This window comes from Triturus cristatus, chromosome 6, assembly GCF_964204655.1.
Source record: "Triturus cristatus chromosome 6, aTriCri1.1, whole genome shotgun sequence".
In the NCBI taxonomy this organism is placed as follows: domain Eukaryota; kingdom Metazoa; phylum Chordata; class Amphibia; order Caudata; family Salamandridae; genus Triturus; species Triturus cristatus.
This window is the reverse complement of record NC_140589.1, coordinates 1,752,806,429-1,752,821,908: the sequence shown is the minus strand read 5'-3', so window position 1 is coordinate 1,752,821,908 and position 15,480 is coordinate 1,752,806,429. Positions and strand designations below refer to the sequence as shown.

At 50.3% G+C, this 15,480-nt stretch overlaps 1 protein-coding gene across 1 annotated transcript in view; it reads left to right on the top strand.

The window, feature by feature from the left end:
* Positions 1-15,480, top strand: part of CAPN13 (calpain 13) — a 582,342-nt gene that overhangs the window by 277,604 nt on the left and 289,258 nt on the right. Inside the window, exon 5 of the mRNA XM_085609938.1 lies at positions 13,462-13,595. Within this exon, the coding sequence (XP_085466064.1) occupies positions 13,462-13,595 (134 nt within the window). The remainder of the gene's footprint in view (positions 1-13,461; positions 13,596-15,480) is intronic.

Below are 15,480 nucleotides of genomic sequence, written 5' to 3'. Positions count from 1 at the left end.
TTAGTGTGCAGAACGAGGAAGTTTGCATATTCTTGCATATTGTAGCCATTTCGAGAAGCTTCACCTTTGTGCCTGCTGAAAGAGCAGCCATTGTCACAAGAGTATGGCCTGCAGGGCCGCCCGCATGTGCCTTATCTGTTAAATGTGCTAATCCTGTTCTCCGGGGCTCGGAACACAAGCAAGCCAAACTCAGTCATCACTTGGCCATGAATTCTGTACTCCCTACAGGGAATGTCTACAGCGCTCTGCTTGTGTTCTTTCACCCGAGTGCCGAATGTGGGCTATGTGATTCGTGGTGTCAGATGCGTTGTTTGTGCATAATGCTCCTTTTAGCTGTGGCTATAGCTCCTTACAGCATGTGTAAAAATAACCTAGGAATTTTACTTAAAAATCACAGGTAACGTGAACCTAAATTCCTCAGTGATGCTCAGCCCTACAACCCATAGCTTGCACACCTGCCAAGCACAACAAACCAAAATTCATACCAAATGCAGAGTTCATGACCTCATGCTAGATGTAACAGATGATCTCACAAATGACATCAACGTACTCACTGGTGATGGGACACATTTCTCAACCATTAACAGTATGACTATGACGAGAGTATGATCCCTTTGTGTATGTGTTGTAATTTAAAGATGTTGTGTGCAGTCTTCGTTATAAATACTGTTCCAGTTCAACTGGCACCAGATTATAGCTGGAGAAAAACATGCAGGCAACAAACCATGGAGTGCACAATTTGTGTACAACGTATTATCCTCGTTCAGGCAGTAGGAAAAGCTCAGTCTGGCTGTCTTAGTAGATCGGTTTTTCCGCAAAAACTAGGGGTGTTTGCACTGTACATCCTCAGTAAAACCCCAAATCAATGCTAAACGTGTTTTGAATTGAAAAAAAGGCACCTTTGCAGGCAAAATTCATTTTGATGTGGGGGGCAGGGCTTGGAGGCTGATGATGGCGGACGTGTGAGCCGAGAGCTCTGCGCCGGTCGGCCCATTTATCCTGTTTATAGTAGTGGGGACACATTGGTGGGGGCCAGACATGCCGGAGGTACCCCGGAGCCTAATTTGCCTCACCCGAGGTCTAGGGGACGGCAGAGGAGAGGTGATTTGAAAGTGCGAACGCCGGCTGGGCTTGGGCAAGATGACGGCCTGCAGTCTGGCGGCGCCCGGAGAGACATGAGATGCCCGGGATAAGCAGCGAACTGCGGAGCGGACAGCGGAGAGCGGTCTTGGTGGCACTGGATGCCGTGCTTCCAGACGCCGTGAGGATCTGAGCCTGGAGAGGGCCTTTCCAGCCTGGAGTGACGCGAAGGGGTCTGCCAGAGCGCCCGGAGGCTGGAAGACAGGGGTCTGACTGCTGCCGTGGCTGCCGTGTTGGGGGTCGCTGCGGAAGTGCTGTGCTGGGACCGGAGTGAATGGAGTGCCCTCCCAGGCCTAGGAGACAGGAGAGGAGGTTTGCGAGGGTGTTGGCTGCAAGTAGGCCTGTGACCCTGGAGATAAGGAGGCAGACCCAAGGTGAGCCAGGAGTTGGCGCGGCCCTGGGATCTCTGAGGGCAGGAGACCGATTGCGCCGTGGGGCAGGCCAATGTTGGCCTGTGCGGTACCAGGTGGGCCTAGGTGATAGAGAAGGCCGTTGAACGAGGTGGAGATTGGAGCTACCAGTGGCGTGATACCGGAGCTGTGCGAGGGTACTGTCTGAGCCTGTAGAATCCAACATGGAATACCTCACCAGGGGCTGCCTGGGCTGTGAATATCGAGGCTTGGGGAGAAGTTACCAAGTGGAAAAGAGAGGGTGCGTGTTCCCTCACTGACTTTTCTAAAGTGGTAAATGCCTGCTGAGCTGGCAGTGGACGGATTTCAATGCTCTGCCCTTACATGACGTCGGGGAGGTGAGAGAGAAGAGGAGACCGGTGGGCCCTTGTACCACTGCTGGAAGAGACTGCTCAGGGGATATCGTTCACGAGCCACACACCGTGGCGAAGGAGTGGGTTGCAGTGAAGGATACCGCAAATATCAGAACAGGAACGAGGTGAGGCGCTGAACCAGGCTGTGGCCCAGGGAGTTAGTCCCTGACCATGCAGAGAGGTGCGGGTCAGGGCCCTAGTTCGCCATTACACTCCCTCTTGGCGATGGGGAAGACTAGAGGAAAGCAGGTGGGGCCTATCCCGAAGCAAGAGGACACTGCTTTAGAACAGGTGCAGAAAGAGCTGGGCTGTGACCTCCCAGAAAATCGGTCCCAACCCATTGATGACACCAAGGCGACCCCACACCAGGATATAAGTACCGTGGAGGTGGGCCTCAGCCTCCTGAGAGCAGAACATGCCAAATTGGCGGACAGGGTGAAGCAGACCGAATCTTTATTGGCAGATATCGCACCGGCGCAACAAACCTTGGCCAGCCAGGTGGGGGAACTATCTCGTAGAGTGGGCCCATTGGAGCGAAGAGCCGAAGATGAGGAAGGGCAGAATCGAAGGAACAATATGAGGGTCCTGGGTCTGCCAGAGGGAGTGGAGGGCAACAACATGATCAAATACCTGGAGGGCTGGCTCCGAGAGGTGGTGTCGCCAGAAGGCCTGTCACCGTTTTATACGCTTGAGAGAGCGCACTGCGTGCCTGCCAGGCCACCGACCCCCGGGAGGCCCCCACGTCCTGTGGTGGCCAGACTTCTCCACTTTTTGCAGAGGGCACGCTCTGATGGACCGTATGTGGTTAAAACAGCAAGGTTTCACTCTTTCCGGATTACACCCTGGAAGTCCATAGACGTCGCACCTCCTTTCTCGAAGTCAAGAAGGCCTTGCGGGAAGAGGGGATCCAGTATTCCCTGATGTTTCGGGCCCCGCTACGAATCTTGTTGAATCGGAAGATGCACATTTGTGAACATCCCAAGGCAGCGTGGGATTGGATTGAGGCTTACAGAACTGGGGGACAGCCCGCAGCACAGAAGATGGTGGCACCACCTAGGGAACGAGAGTCGGGGGAGCGATTCAGGAAACAGCAAAGGCGAGGAGCCCCAAAGAAACCATGCCCTTCGCAAACGGAGAAGGAAAGAGCAGACGCATTGCAGGCAGTGGCGGCCATGATGCAGGACCACTCCAAACACACAGCCGATGAGATTATATAACTTGTGAATTGTTAACTTTACTCTCCCTTTCCCTCTTTACCTCTCTCTGTTTCACCACAGCATACTTCTTTTCTCTGGCCTCGAGGAGGGTGTGGGGGGAGACCGGGTGGGTCCCAGGGAACCCATCGGATCGGCCAATATAGGCCGACATGCGAGGAGTACACTGTGTTGTCTTTGTTTGGGCACTTGTTGTGCTTGCCACGCTCCCTTCCGGTCTTTACACTGGTAGCTTTGGGCTTTTACTAGTTGATGTAGCCCTATCCACGGTTTGGGCGGATGGTCATTGCTAGACCGTCCTGGGGTCAGGGAGTTGTCCTACATGGGTTGTTTGTTGTTAACATTTTGTTGTGAGTGCAGCAGGGGGCTGAGGGTATGGCCAGGAGAGATAAAGGTCAGGGGTGCGGTGGGGGTCAAGGGAGGGGGGGGTGCCCTGACACCATCTCAAGCATGCATAACACGTTCAAGTTTATCACATGAAATATAAGAGTGATGGGGTCCATGGCTAAAAGGTATGAGATATATGCCTACCTCAAGAGGAGGGAAGTGCACGTGGCCCCCTTGCAGGAGACTCACTTGATAAGTAGTGAAGTGGAAAAGTTGCGCAGGAGGTAGAGGTGCCAAATTTACACCACTACTTACTCTGCATTCGCTAGGGGGTATTAATTTGGGTGTGTCCAGTGGTCCCCTTCGAGCATGTTCGCACTAAAGTGGACAGCGAGGGTAGGTACGTCTTGGTGGCTGGGAGACTGGTTGGGAAGAAGGGGATGTTTGGGAGTGTGTATGCACCGAATGCCGACCAGGTGATGTTTCTTAATGCTCTCTCAGCCCAGGTGGTTGATTATGTAGGGGTTACTCGGTCATCGGTGGTGACTTTAACTGTGTGGCAGATACCACAGCAGATTGCTCACACCCACCCCTTTTGGGAGTGCAGGGACACAGGGTGGCAGCAGGGTTCCGAGGCTGGATAAGCCATTGTGGCTTGGAAGATATCTGGAGGGTGCAATATGCGACTGATAGGGAATACTCATACTTCTCTCCGATGCACCAGGTACACACCAAACTCGACACTTTTCTGTGCACGCCGGACTTTGGCGCCTCCATCACACAAACAGAATACCCCTGTCGGATCACAGCCCCCTACTATTGACCCATCAACCCCTTGGGAGATGACCCCCGATTACATTGGGGAGATTGAACCCTTTGACGTTAGAAGATGCGCCTTTCCGCGACTCCTTGAGGGTTCTTATAGAGGCGTATTTTCCTCTCAATGCTAATTCGGCGTCCTCGGTGTTAGTGGAATGGGAGGCTTTTAAGGTGGTGGTGAGGTGACACTGCCTGGGGCAGTCGGTTGGCGCACAGCGGGAACTCAGGCAAGAGCTTTTGGATCTGGAATCTCAGATTAGGCAGTTAGATAATATTCAGGGGCACAATGCCACCTCCGCAGCACGTCTGCAGGAGGCACACGCGAGCTATAGTGGTGCATTGGAGAGGCTGAGGTGCCACAGCTATAGGGAAGATTTTGACAGGTAGCAAAGAGAGGAAGGGAAGGCCGCTCGACTACTGGCATGGCTGATTACATCTGAGAGCTGGAGTGCACCGCTTATGCAGGTACAGCCAGACCCTGATGCTATCAACACCTTGTTCCGTGCATATTATGATAAATTGTACACTGACCCTGGGTCGGTCCATTGCTCGAACATCTGAGACTTTTTGGACGCATTTTGAGAAAGTGCCATCTTTCTTGCATGGTATGCTCCCACTTTTTGCTGAATTGCTGATGTACTTTGACTGAGTGTGACCTGGGCTCCGGCCTGTGTTCCTTCCCTAAAACTGTATTGATACCAAAACCCAATTGTCATCTCTGGCCACATGTCAGCCCCTGGTAAATGGTACCCTAGGTACCTAGGGCACTGTGACCAGAGAAGGCCCCTAAGGGCTGCAGCATTTATTGTGCCACCCGTAGAGGCCCTGTACCCTGACACCCACACACTACCTTTGCAGGCTGAGTGTCTTGGTGCAGAACAAAACAGAGTCGACATGGCACACATCCCTGTGTGCCATGCCCACAAACACACTGCCCTGGCATACCTCAGTCACCCCTCTAGCTGGGTGCAATATGCCAGTGGTGTGAGTACAGGTGCATGAGACCTGTACCCCTACAGTACCCAGGTCCATTCCTGGGCACTGTAAGTGCAGTGCTGCCATTAAGAGTATATGGTGCTGGGAGGTTGTCATTACGAACTCCACAGCACCATAATGGCTACACTGAAGACTGAGAAGTTTGGTATCAAACTTCTCAGCACATTAAACCCACACTGATGCCAGTGTGGGATTTAATGTAAAATGCACGACAGAGGGCAACTTAGAGTTGCCCCCTGAAACTAACCCACAACCCGTGTCCTGACTGAGAGGCTGCCTAGGCTGCCACCCAGCAGACAGGTTGCTGGCCCTTGGGTAGACAGCCATCCGCTCTCGTGGGCCTGAAACAATGCACATCCTGGGGCGAGGTGCCAAGCCTCCTCCCCCAAGATGGGCTGGGTAAGCTTCAAAGGCATGCTGCCTTTGTGAGCCTCCCCAGACCACTTGCTGTACTCAGCAACTGGTCCGCACCGGGTCTGGCCCCCACTCTGGCTGGAAGACTGGCGGGAAAACCTAAGTGAGGAAAGGGGGTGTGCCAGCCTCTGCCAACCCCACCCCTCAGGTGGGGGAGGCGAGGTGAAGCACATCTCTGGGCTCTCGCCATCTTGAGGATGGGGAGCCCCACCCAATCAGGACTAGGCTCCTGCCCCCCTCCCACTGGAGAGTGGCAGGATAGGGGGTGTACTCACCCCAGGAAAGGGCCCCATTGGTCCCTGACCTTCCCCTACCTGTAACGCCTCTAAATTTAGTATTTAGGGGCACCCTGAACCTTCCTTCCTCAGATCCCGATTCCGAAACAAGAAGAACAAGAAGAAAGAAGACCTGCCGTGCAGCTGCTAACAAGAGGACGACACCAACTGACTTGACCCCAGCCCTACAGGCCTGTCGACCCTCGACCCTGCTCCTGCTAAATCCCGGCGTCTCCTGTGGTCAGCAACCTCGAAAACCCCGGAGGACCTGACTGCCTTGCTCATCCAAAGACTGGAACTCCCACGAGCAGTGGTTTTGCTCAAACATCAACAACCCCTGGTGCCAGCCAGGAACCACGAATCCAGCACACTCTGCACCTGCCGAGCCCGGCCGGTGCCTGAGTGAACAAAGACCACAAGGACATCCCCCCGGCGACTGTGACCACGAATCCAGCACCCAAGGACCCTCCTCCACGCTCCTGATGAGACCTGCAGCCTCAATACCAGGGACCCCTCCAACCGTGATCAGCAGAGGGTAAGATTTCCCGACACCGAAAGACACCCCTGCACCCGGAGCCCTGCGGCCCCCTGTGTCCAACTCCTGGGTGCCTACCTAACCTACAGCTTCCCAACTTACCTCTTGAAGTGGTGGTTTGCGAGGGTGTTGGCCGCAAGTAGGCCGGTGACCCTGGAGATAAGGAGGCAGACCCAAGGTGAGGCAGGAGTTGGCGCGGCCCTGGGATCTCTGAGGGCAGGAGACCGATTGCGCCGTGGGGCAGGCCAATGTTGGCCTGTGCGGTACCAGGTGGGCCTAGGTGATAGAGAAGGCCGTTGAACGAGGTGGAGATTGGAGCTACCAGTGGCGTGATACCGGAGCTGTGCGAGGGTACTGTCTGAGCCTGTAGAATCCAACATGGAATACCTCACCAGGGGCTGCCTGGGCTGTGAATATCGAGGCTTGGGGAGAAGTTACCAAGTGGAAAAGAGAGGGTGCGTGTTCCCTCACTGACTTTTCTAAAGTGGTAAATGCCTGCTGAGCTGGCAGTGGACGGATTTCAATGCTGCCCTTACATGACGTCGGGGAGGTGAGAGAGAAGAGAAGACCGGTGGGCCCTTGTACCACTGCTGGAAGAGACTGCTCAGGGGATATCGTTCACGTGCCACACACTGTGGCGAAGGAGTGGGTTGCAGTGAAGGATACCGCAAATATCAGAACAGGAACGAGGTGAGGCGCTGAACCAGGCTGTGGCCCAGGGAGTTAGTACCTGACCATGCAGAGAGGTGCGGGTCAGGGCCCTAGTTGGCCATTACACTCCCTCTTGGCGATGGGGAAGACTAGAGGAAAGCAGGTGGGGCCATTTTTAAGAACTGTCACTTTGAGCAAGTGAGGCCCGCGTTGGTATACCTGCAAATGCTGGGTTCTCCTTTTGTCTGTTTTGGAGTTGCCAGCTATCTTACGGGGGCTATCAGAAGTAGAAATCGAATGTAGTTTAATATATCTTACCCCTATTTTTAGTATGTTTGACAGTCTGAGACCGGGCCTTTTTACCTTTTTCTCTTGAAACCATGAAATAGTTTTATAAATCTTGGCCTGCCTTACTTTTTAATGTCAATATTCGCCAATTATCCGTTCAAATATGTTTTTATGTATAATTGTGAATTGTGTATTGTCTGAAACTCCTTTGTTAATTATTTTTAAATGTAACTATTTGCAAATGAAATTTTGTGTATGCTTTAATGGTTTTAATTATTAACCGAATAAAGCTATTGTTGACTGACTGACTGACTGACTGGCTACACTGAAGAGTGAGAAGTTTGGTATCAAACTTCTCAGCACATTAAACCCACACTGATGCCAGTGTGGGATTTAATGTAAAATGCACGACAGAGGGCAACTTAGAGTTGCCCCCTGAAACTAACCCACAACCCGTGTCCTGACTGAGAGGCTGCCTAGGCTGCCACCCAGCAGACAGGTTGCCTGCCCTTGGGTAGACAGCCATCCGCTCTCCTGGGCCTGCAACAATGCACATCCTGGGGCGAGGTGCCAAGCCTCCTCCCCCAAGATGGGCAGGGGAAGCTTCAAAGGCATTCTGCCTTTGTGAGCCTCTCCAGACCACTTGCTGTACTCAGCAACTGGTCCGCACCGGGTCTGGCCCCCACTCTGGCTGGAAGACTGGCGGGAAAACCTAAGTGAGGAAAGGGGGTGTGCCAGCCTCTGCCAACCCCACCCCTCAGGTGGGGGAGGCGAGGTGAAGCACATCTCTGGGCTCTCGCCATCTTGAGGATGGGGAGCCCCACCCAATCAGGACTAGGCTCCTGCCCCCCTCCCACTGGAGAGTGGCAGGATAGGGGGTGTACTCACCCCAGGAAAGGGCCCCATTGGTCCCTGACCTTCCCCTACCTGTAACGCCCCTAAATTTAGTATTTAGGGGCACCCTGAACCTTCCTTCCTCAGATCCCGATTCCGAAACAAGAAGAACAAGAAGAAAGAAGACCTGCCGTGCAGCTGCTAACAAGAGGACGACACCAACTGACTTGGCCCCAGCCCTACAGGCCTGTCGACCCTCGAACCTGCTCCTGCTAAATCCCGACGTCTCCTGTGGTCAGCAACCTCTAAAACCCCGGAGGACCTGACTGCCTTGCTCATCCAAAGACTGGAACTCCCACGAGCAGTGGTTCTGCTCAAACATCAACAACCCCTGGTGCCAGCCAGGAACCACGAATCCAGCACACTCTGCACCTGCCGAGCCCGGCCGGTGCCTGAGTGAACAAAGACCACAAGGACATCCCCCCGGCGACTGTGACCAAGAATCCAGCACCCAAGGACCCTCCTCCACGCTCCTGATGAGACCTGCAGCCTCAATACCAGGGACCCCTCCAACCGCGATCAGCAGAGGGTAAGATTTCCCGACACCGAGAGACACCCCTGCACCCGGAGCCCTGCGGCCCCCTGTGTCCAACTCCTGGGTGCCTACCTAACCTACAGCTTCCCAACTTACCTCTTGAAGTGGTGGTTGCACCTGAAGAATCTATGTCCCCGAGCTTGCAGCCTTTGTTCGTCACGCAGCTTTCCCATTGAAATCCATTGAGCGCCCTATGGCTCAAAAGCACCCTGCACCCAGCCGCCCGAGTGCCCCTGGAAGTGCAGCATCTGTTCTATTCTACTTTCCCACTTGCCCTGTGTAAGTGACCAGGAGCCCAGCTCCCACAGCCGCGTGGGATGCCTGCTAGCAGCCACCAACCAAAGGCCCCCTGCCCGCCATAGGCTAACATTGGGCCTACTCCCTCTGCACCCGGCTGCCCCTGTGCCGCTGAGGGTGTAACAACTGTACCTACCTGACCCTGGGAGACCCCTGAGTCTAACCCCAGAACCTTAACTCTGCCAGTCGAGTACTTACCTGAAAGCCGATAACTCACATTTTCTTCATTGGGTTAACATTGACTGGTTTTCACTTGGAAATTCTTCTAAGTGTCGAGTTTGGAAACTTTGAAATATTCACTAAAAATCACCCGATCAACGAAAACGAAATTACTCACCTGTTACCAGGAGAGATCCCAGTGCTGGATCTTGGTGCCCAGTACTGACTCTGACAAGTAATTACAACTGCGATTTTCCAAAAACCAAACTTTCCTCCATAGGATAACATTGCCCGGTTTTTGCCAAAAATTCTTGTGTCAATTTTTGAAACATACAAATATTCCTTAAAAATCGCTTGTGTAACAAAAACGATTTCTTTCAACTGTTTACAGGAGATGCACCAGGGCTGAATCCAGGATCCAGCCCTGAGTAAGAAAAACCTATGCAAAGTAATTGATATTGCATGTACTTAAAGATTCCCATTGAGCTCAATGTTATTATTGTGTTTAACTTGTGTTGCCTATTGCAACAACTGTAACTATTGCATTTAAAAGTCTATTGCTTATTGAAAGTATTCAACTCGAGCATCTCATTCTGCGAAAGTATTTTGATACCTACTTGTGGTTCTAAAATAAAACAACTATATATTTTTATATACAAAACCATTGGCCTAGAGTTCAGTTCTTGAGTATGTGAGAGCACTTGCTGCCTGAGTGTGTACAACAAATGCTTTACACTGTCCTCTGATACTGCCTTACTGCTCGATCAAGCTACCACTTTAGAGAGTAAGGTTATATCTAACTTTAACCTCTGCCAAACCTCTGGGGACTGTTGGACTCTGTACACACTGTACCTTACCTTGGTGCAGTATATACAGAGCTACTTTCTTACATGCATTACCTCTACGGACGCTGGACGACCAGGCACAGGAAGACCTTACACGAAGCTAGAGCGGCGATTGCTGACATGGCGACAGGGAAGACACCCGGACCGGATGGACTCCCGGTGGAGTTCTATGTAAAATACGTGGACCAATTGGCGCCACGAATGGTGACCCTCCTATAACCTGCGCCGGCTGTACTCTGTTCTTTTTCATGAGGAGACAAGATCTATGCCCTCGGCGACTGTACTCTCGGTCGACCTGGAGAAGGCCTTCGATACGGTCGGCTGGGACTACCTTTTGGAAGCAATGACGCGACTGGGCCTCAGGAAGAGATAGGTGAAATGGGTACAAATGCTTTATGCATCTCCCACGGCGAGGGTCAGGACGGGGAAATCTGTGTCCTCCCAATATCCCATATCACGTGGAACTAGGCAGGGGTGCCCCCTCTCACCTTTATTGTTTGCCCTGGCAGTTGAGCCCCTTGCAGAGCTGATCTGGAAGGGCAGGGAGGGGATAGGAATTAGACTGGATGGTCGGATGCACAGGATCTCCCTATATGCGGACGATCTTCTGGTGTATCTGGGGGCCGATGTATCGGGTACCGCAACTACCCTGACCCTCCTGGAGCAGTTTGAGGCACTGTCGGGCTTGCGGGTCAACAAGAAAAAGACCTGCCTGTTTCCACTAGCGGGACCGAGCCCTCGGCTGGCACTACTACAGGCTGACATTAATTGGGTTCCCCATTCATTTAAGTATTTAGGCATACATGTCTTTCATACTTTGGACGACCTAAAGGAAGGGAACTTGGATAGGGCGGTGCGGTCTCTCCGAACTTGTGTTCTCTTTTGGCGCACATTGCAATTGCCCATTATGGCACGGATCTCTTTAATTAAGATGGTCATGTTGCCGCGGCTATTGTACTTTTTTGTCAACCTGCCGACGTTGATGCCTCAGGTAGGGTGCGGGCCGTTGAATTCCCTAGTGAGAGATCTGATAAGGGGGGATGGTAGGAGAAGGGTCTCCCTCGGACGCTACAGTGACCCATGGCGGAAGGTGACCTGGGTGTACCGGACTTTGAGCTGTACATGCTGCCTGCCCAACTACAGTGGCTGGCGCAGGGGATGGAGGGCGTGAATACGGAGGGAACATGGTTGATGGAACCCAATGATGGCCGGGCTGTACTGTTAGCCAAGTTACTGAGACTGACGATCGCCGCCACCTATCGGTCGGTGTTGCAGCTCACAGCTATACATACTTGGAAGCGCTGTGTGCACAGGCTGGGGGGGACCCCGTGGTACACTCCCACACTACCGTTGGTTGGGCTACCACATGGAGACTCGGTGACGACGTTCACGGCTGAACAGTTGGCGTCATGGACGATAGCGGGCCTGGATGTGGTCGGTGATTGTTACCAGGATGGCCTCCTGGTCCCATACGCAGACCCGATGGATAGCTGCTGTCTTCCCCTAGGCCAGTTTCTGCAGTATGAAGCTCTGGTTCGCACCTTTGGGCAGTTATGGGGCATGGGCAGAGAGAAGCCCATGCCTACCCCGTATTACACGCACTGATCACCCTGGGCACGGTGAAACACCAGGTGAAATGGCACCATGAAGCCCTGGTCACCGCGGCTATTGGAACTTTGGGGGAACCCTGAGGGAAATGGGAGAGGGCGTTGGACAGGGAACTTACTAATAGAGAATGGGGTATGGTTGTTGGTTCCCACAAGAAGATATCGCGGAACACTAGGCTTAAATACACGCAGTTCAACTATATCCATATGGTCTACATGACACTCCATTGGCTTAATATTACATGTAGTGGTGAAGTGAGGAATTGCCTGAGGTGTGCTCACGCCGACATTGGCTTTATACACCTGACTTGGAGTTGCAGTGTCATACGTGAATACTGGGAGGAGATCCTGGCCAAGATCCAAAATGCTCTGGCGAGGGAATTTTGCTCACACAATAGAGGTCTGTTTACTGGGGCTCTTCCCACGTCCACCTAAACGGAAGGTGGGAATTGGTTCATAGACCTGGACTTAGGCCTAGCCAAGAGAAGGATTGCATTGGCGTGGAAGTCTACTTCTGGACCACAAGTAGCCAGCTGGAACCGAGATGTCACTAGTTGGGTGGGAGTGGAGGGCAGAGCCCTGAGTTGGGAGGAATCGAGGGGCACGCGGAGAAAGCTGACAGCAGACTTATGGAAGGAAGCTCTGGCGACATGGGAAAATCCGGAGCTAGAACAGGAAACGGGAGGGGACTGTAAGTTGACAGTGAGGGACCCGCTCACTCCTATTCTGGAGGTTCAGGCTTGGGAGGGGAACGGCATGCTTAGAATCGACTAACACCAAGAGGGACATGCACACTCATATTCTTAGATGTGGGACAGGTGGGCGGCTGGCTGGAAATTGGGGACAGAGCCCCCCCCCGAGAGAGACACATTGCACAGAGTACACTGCTTACTGGTCGAAGGCAATCCTTAGATCCTCAGAATTGGCTGCCTCACGACCCCTATGCACAAAGTTTGGTTTGTTTGTTTAAGTTTTATAAAACAAGAGTGAAATAGATGAGAACATCACTGAGCCTTGGTCTAAGGCTAGAGCCACTTTCCGAGACGGCGCAAGGAAGAACGTGATAGGCAGTGCTCAAGAGGACAGTAGACATATTTAGATTACTGGCTGGTAAACATGGAGGAAGTGGGAGCATGTTTGCCCAGGGAAGTGATTAGTGATATTGTGATTTACCTCCAGATTGAATTGGTTGGGAACTGCCTAAGCGATTGATAAGAAATTTAAAGATATTAACTGGAAATGTGTTTGTACAAATATGCTATAAAAATATAAATGTCAATAAAAATATGTTTAAAAAAAATTCATTTTGATGTGGAAAGTAAATACTAAAGTGTTTCTTTGCCTGACTTTTCAGTGGTGCAAAATCTTAATAAATCTAGGCCGAAACCTTTGAGATCTAAGTCCCCACCACTTATGGAATCACGTCACTCCTGTGGTGTTATGTATTGCCGCAAGGGGGAGCCCATTATATCTTTACATAGACCAGCAACTATACATGGAATCTTGACGCCATGAAAAGGTTGCCAAGTCCAGTGTCAGATATCTTGCCTCTGCTCAGAAACTGCTCGTATAATGCTTGCCTGAGTATTTGTGATGCATGGGGACGCGCTTCATTCATTCACTATTTCAATAATTGCAAAATGCTATATTTCCCATGTCATTTTTCACATTTCTTTACTGACCAATTGTTCCTTTTTTCTAGTTCTGGCAGTACGGAGACTGGGTGGATGTAGTTATCGACGACAAACTCCCTTTTGTAAATGGCAGCTACATGTCAGTTCAACCTCGAAGCAGCAATGAGTTCTGGCCATCCCTGCTTGAAAAGGCATACGCCAAGTAAGAACATATAACCATAGGGATCAGTTGTGTTTTGCTGTATCTTTGTTTTTTGCATGGCACATTCCTGCCAATATGTGGCCATGTATACGTCTGTTTAAAATGTACCTTAAAACATAGTTTACATTTAATCGATCTTCTTAATCACTGAAAAAGTTTTAATGGGCCAATAATGAGTAGTTTTCCTTTTAAGGTCCTAATGCTAACTTTAACAGAATGATGGTGCATGATTACAGCCAGGGAAATAATGGAGGTGCACTGTGTGAGTTTCCTGGGAGTAATATTAGGAGTAATAATCCGACTTTGTGTAAAGTTCCTATTCTCCATAGATTTTCGTTCATACTGACTTCTTTTGCTCACACAAATCCCCCACCTAAGATTTTACCTGAAGAACTCTGTGTGGTGGAAAAAAAAACCTCGGCCCCCATTTATGAAAGTTTCATGCAGCGAAGTGCAGCAAGGCACATTGCTGCGTTGCGCCAAAAGGAAAGGGCAAGAATATAGCACTTTCCTGTCCTTTCCTGGCACTGTCCCCCTTTTGGCTCCCTAGCCCCAACGCAGGCACTCTTGCCCCGCTTTTCTAGGCAGGATTGTTTTTATGCAGGAAGGACCACCTTCCTGCACAAAAACCATCCTCAGAAGCATTTGCTTTTTCTAAGTGCGCTGCAGAATGCAGGACACTTAGAATGAGAAAACAACGAGGAGACATTTCTCCTCGTTGGGCCTCCCCTGCAAAGGCTTAGCATTTTAACGCAATCCCAGGTTTACCAGTGTTGGTAAATCTGGGAATGTGCCAAAATCCATTGGTGTATTTGTGGGAACACCCACGTTCCAATCATGGCATGCCTCCCAAGGGCACAGTAACGCACAGCAGAGATTTGCGCTGCCATGCGTTGCTCCAGGTTTATCAATCCACTCAGGGCCATGCACGATGTGTCACTTAGCTTTCGCATCACCCTTGTGCCCCCTTGTGTGGTGCAAGAGTGATGCAAAACCCTTGAAGAATATGCCCCCTACAGTAGAATATTTTGGACAAGTCAAAATTAATATTAAAAATTAAATTATTTCCAGTTTACAGGACTCGTTAGGTGTGCTTTTGCAACTGACAATTTCCTAAATATGCCCATAGCGAGAGGTATTTCTCAGTGTGATTATTTGCTTTGATAATTTGCTATTGTGGTTCATAGCAGCCCTTCGGGAACACCTTCCCCTTTGTGAATGATGTTGGCAACTTCGAGGATAAGGTGTTGGGAGCGGTCCAGGGGACCACTTCCTTGTCTCCCTGAAGTGTTTCTAGAAGGTAAACTTATTTTTACAGGCTCTATTAATGCACATTGGATGCTGTAAAAAAAAATCATACACACACAGGCATGGTGTGTTTTTTGTTCCGTGCAAGCCACCATCCTTGTGTTTCTAGAGAATAACAGGTCGCTGCCCATAGTGACCTGCCTAATATATTATTTTTAAAAAATGATAGCATTACTGAATATGGATAACTAAAATATCGATACATACAAATATCTAAGACAAAATTCCGACACCCAAAATATCAGCATCACTATACTTATAAATGACCAAAATATTGAATTCAAAATATAGTTATATAAAAATATTTCAAGTTTAATTACATTGACACAAAAATATAGGAAACAATAATGTAGACTTTTAAAATTAACTTTAAAAATAACAAGAATTATGTAAAAAAGTTTATATTTTTTAGTAGTATGTATAGTTTATTATAATTAACTTTAAACTTTGAAAAAATGTGAATAAAATGCTATTGAAAAATTAAAATAAATCAATATTATAATAATGTATTTACAAAATACAACAACCCTGAAAGCCAAAATTTAAATAAATTAACAAACATTTAGAGGGGACACAT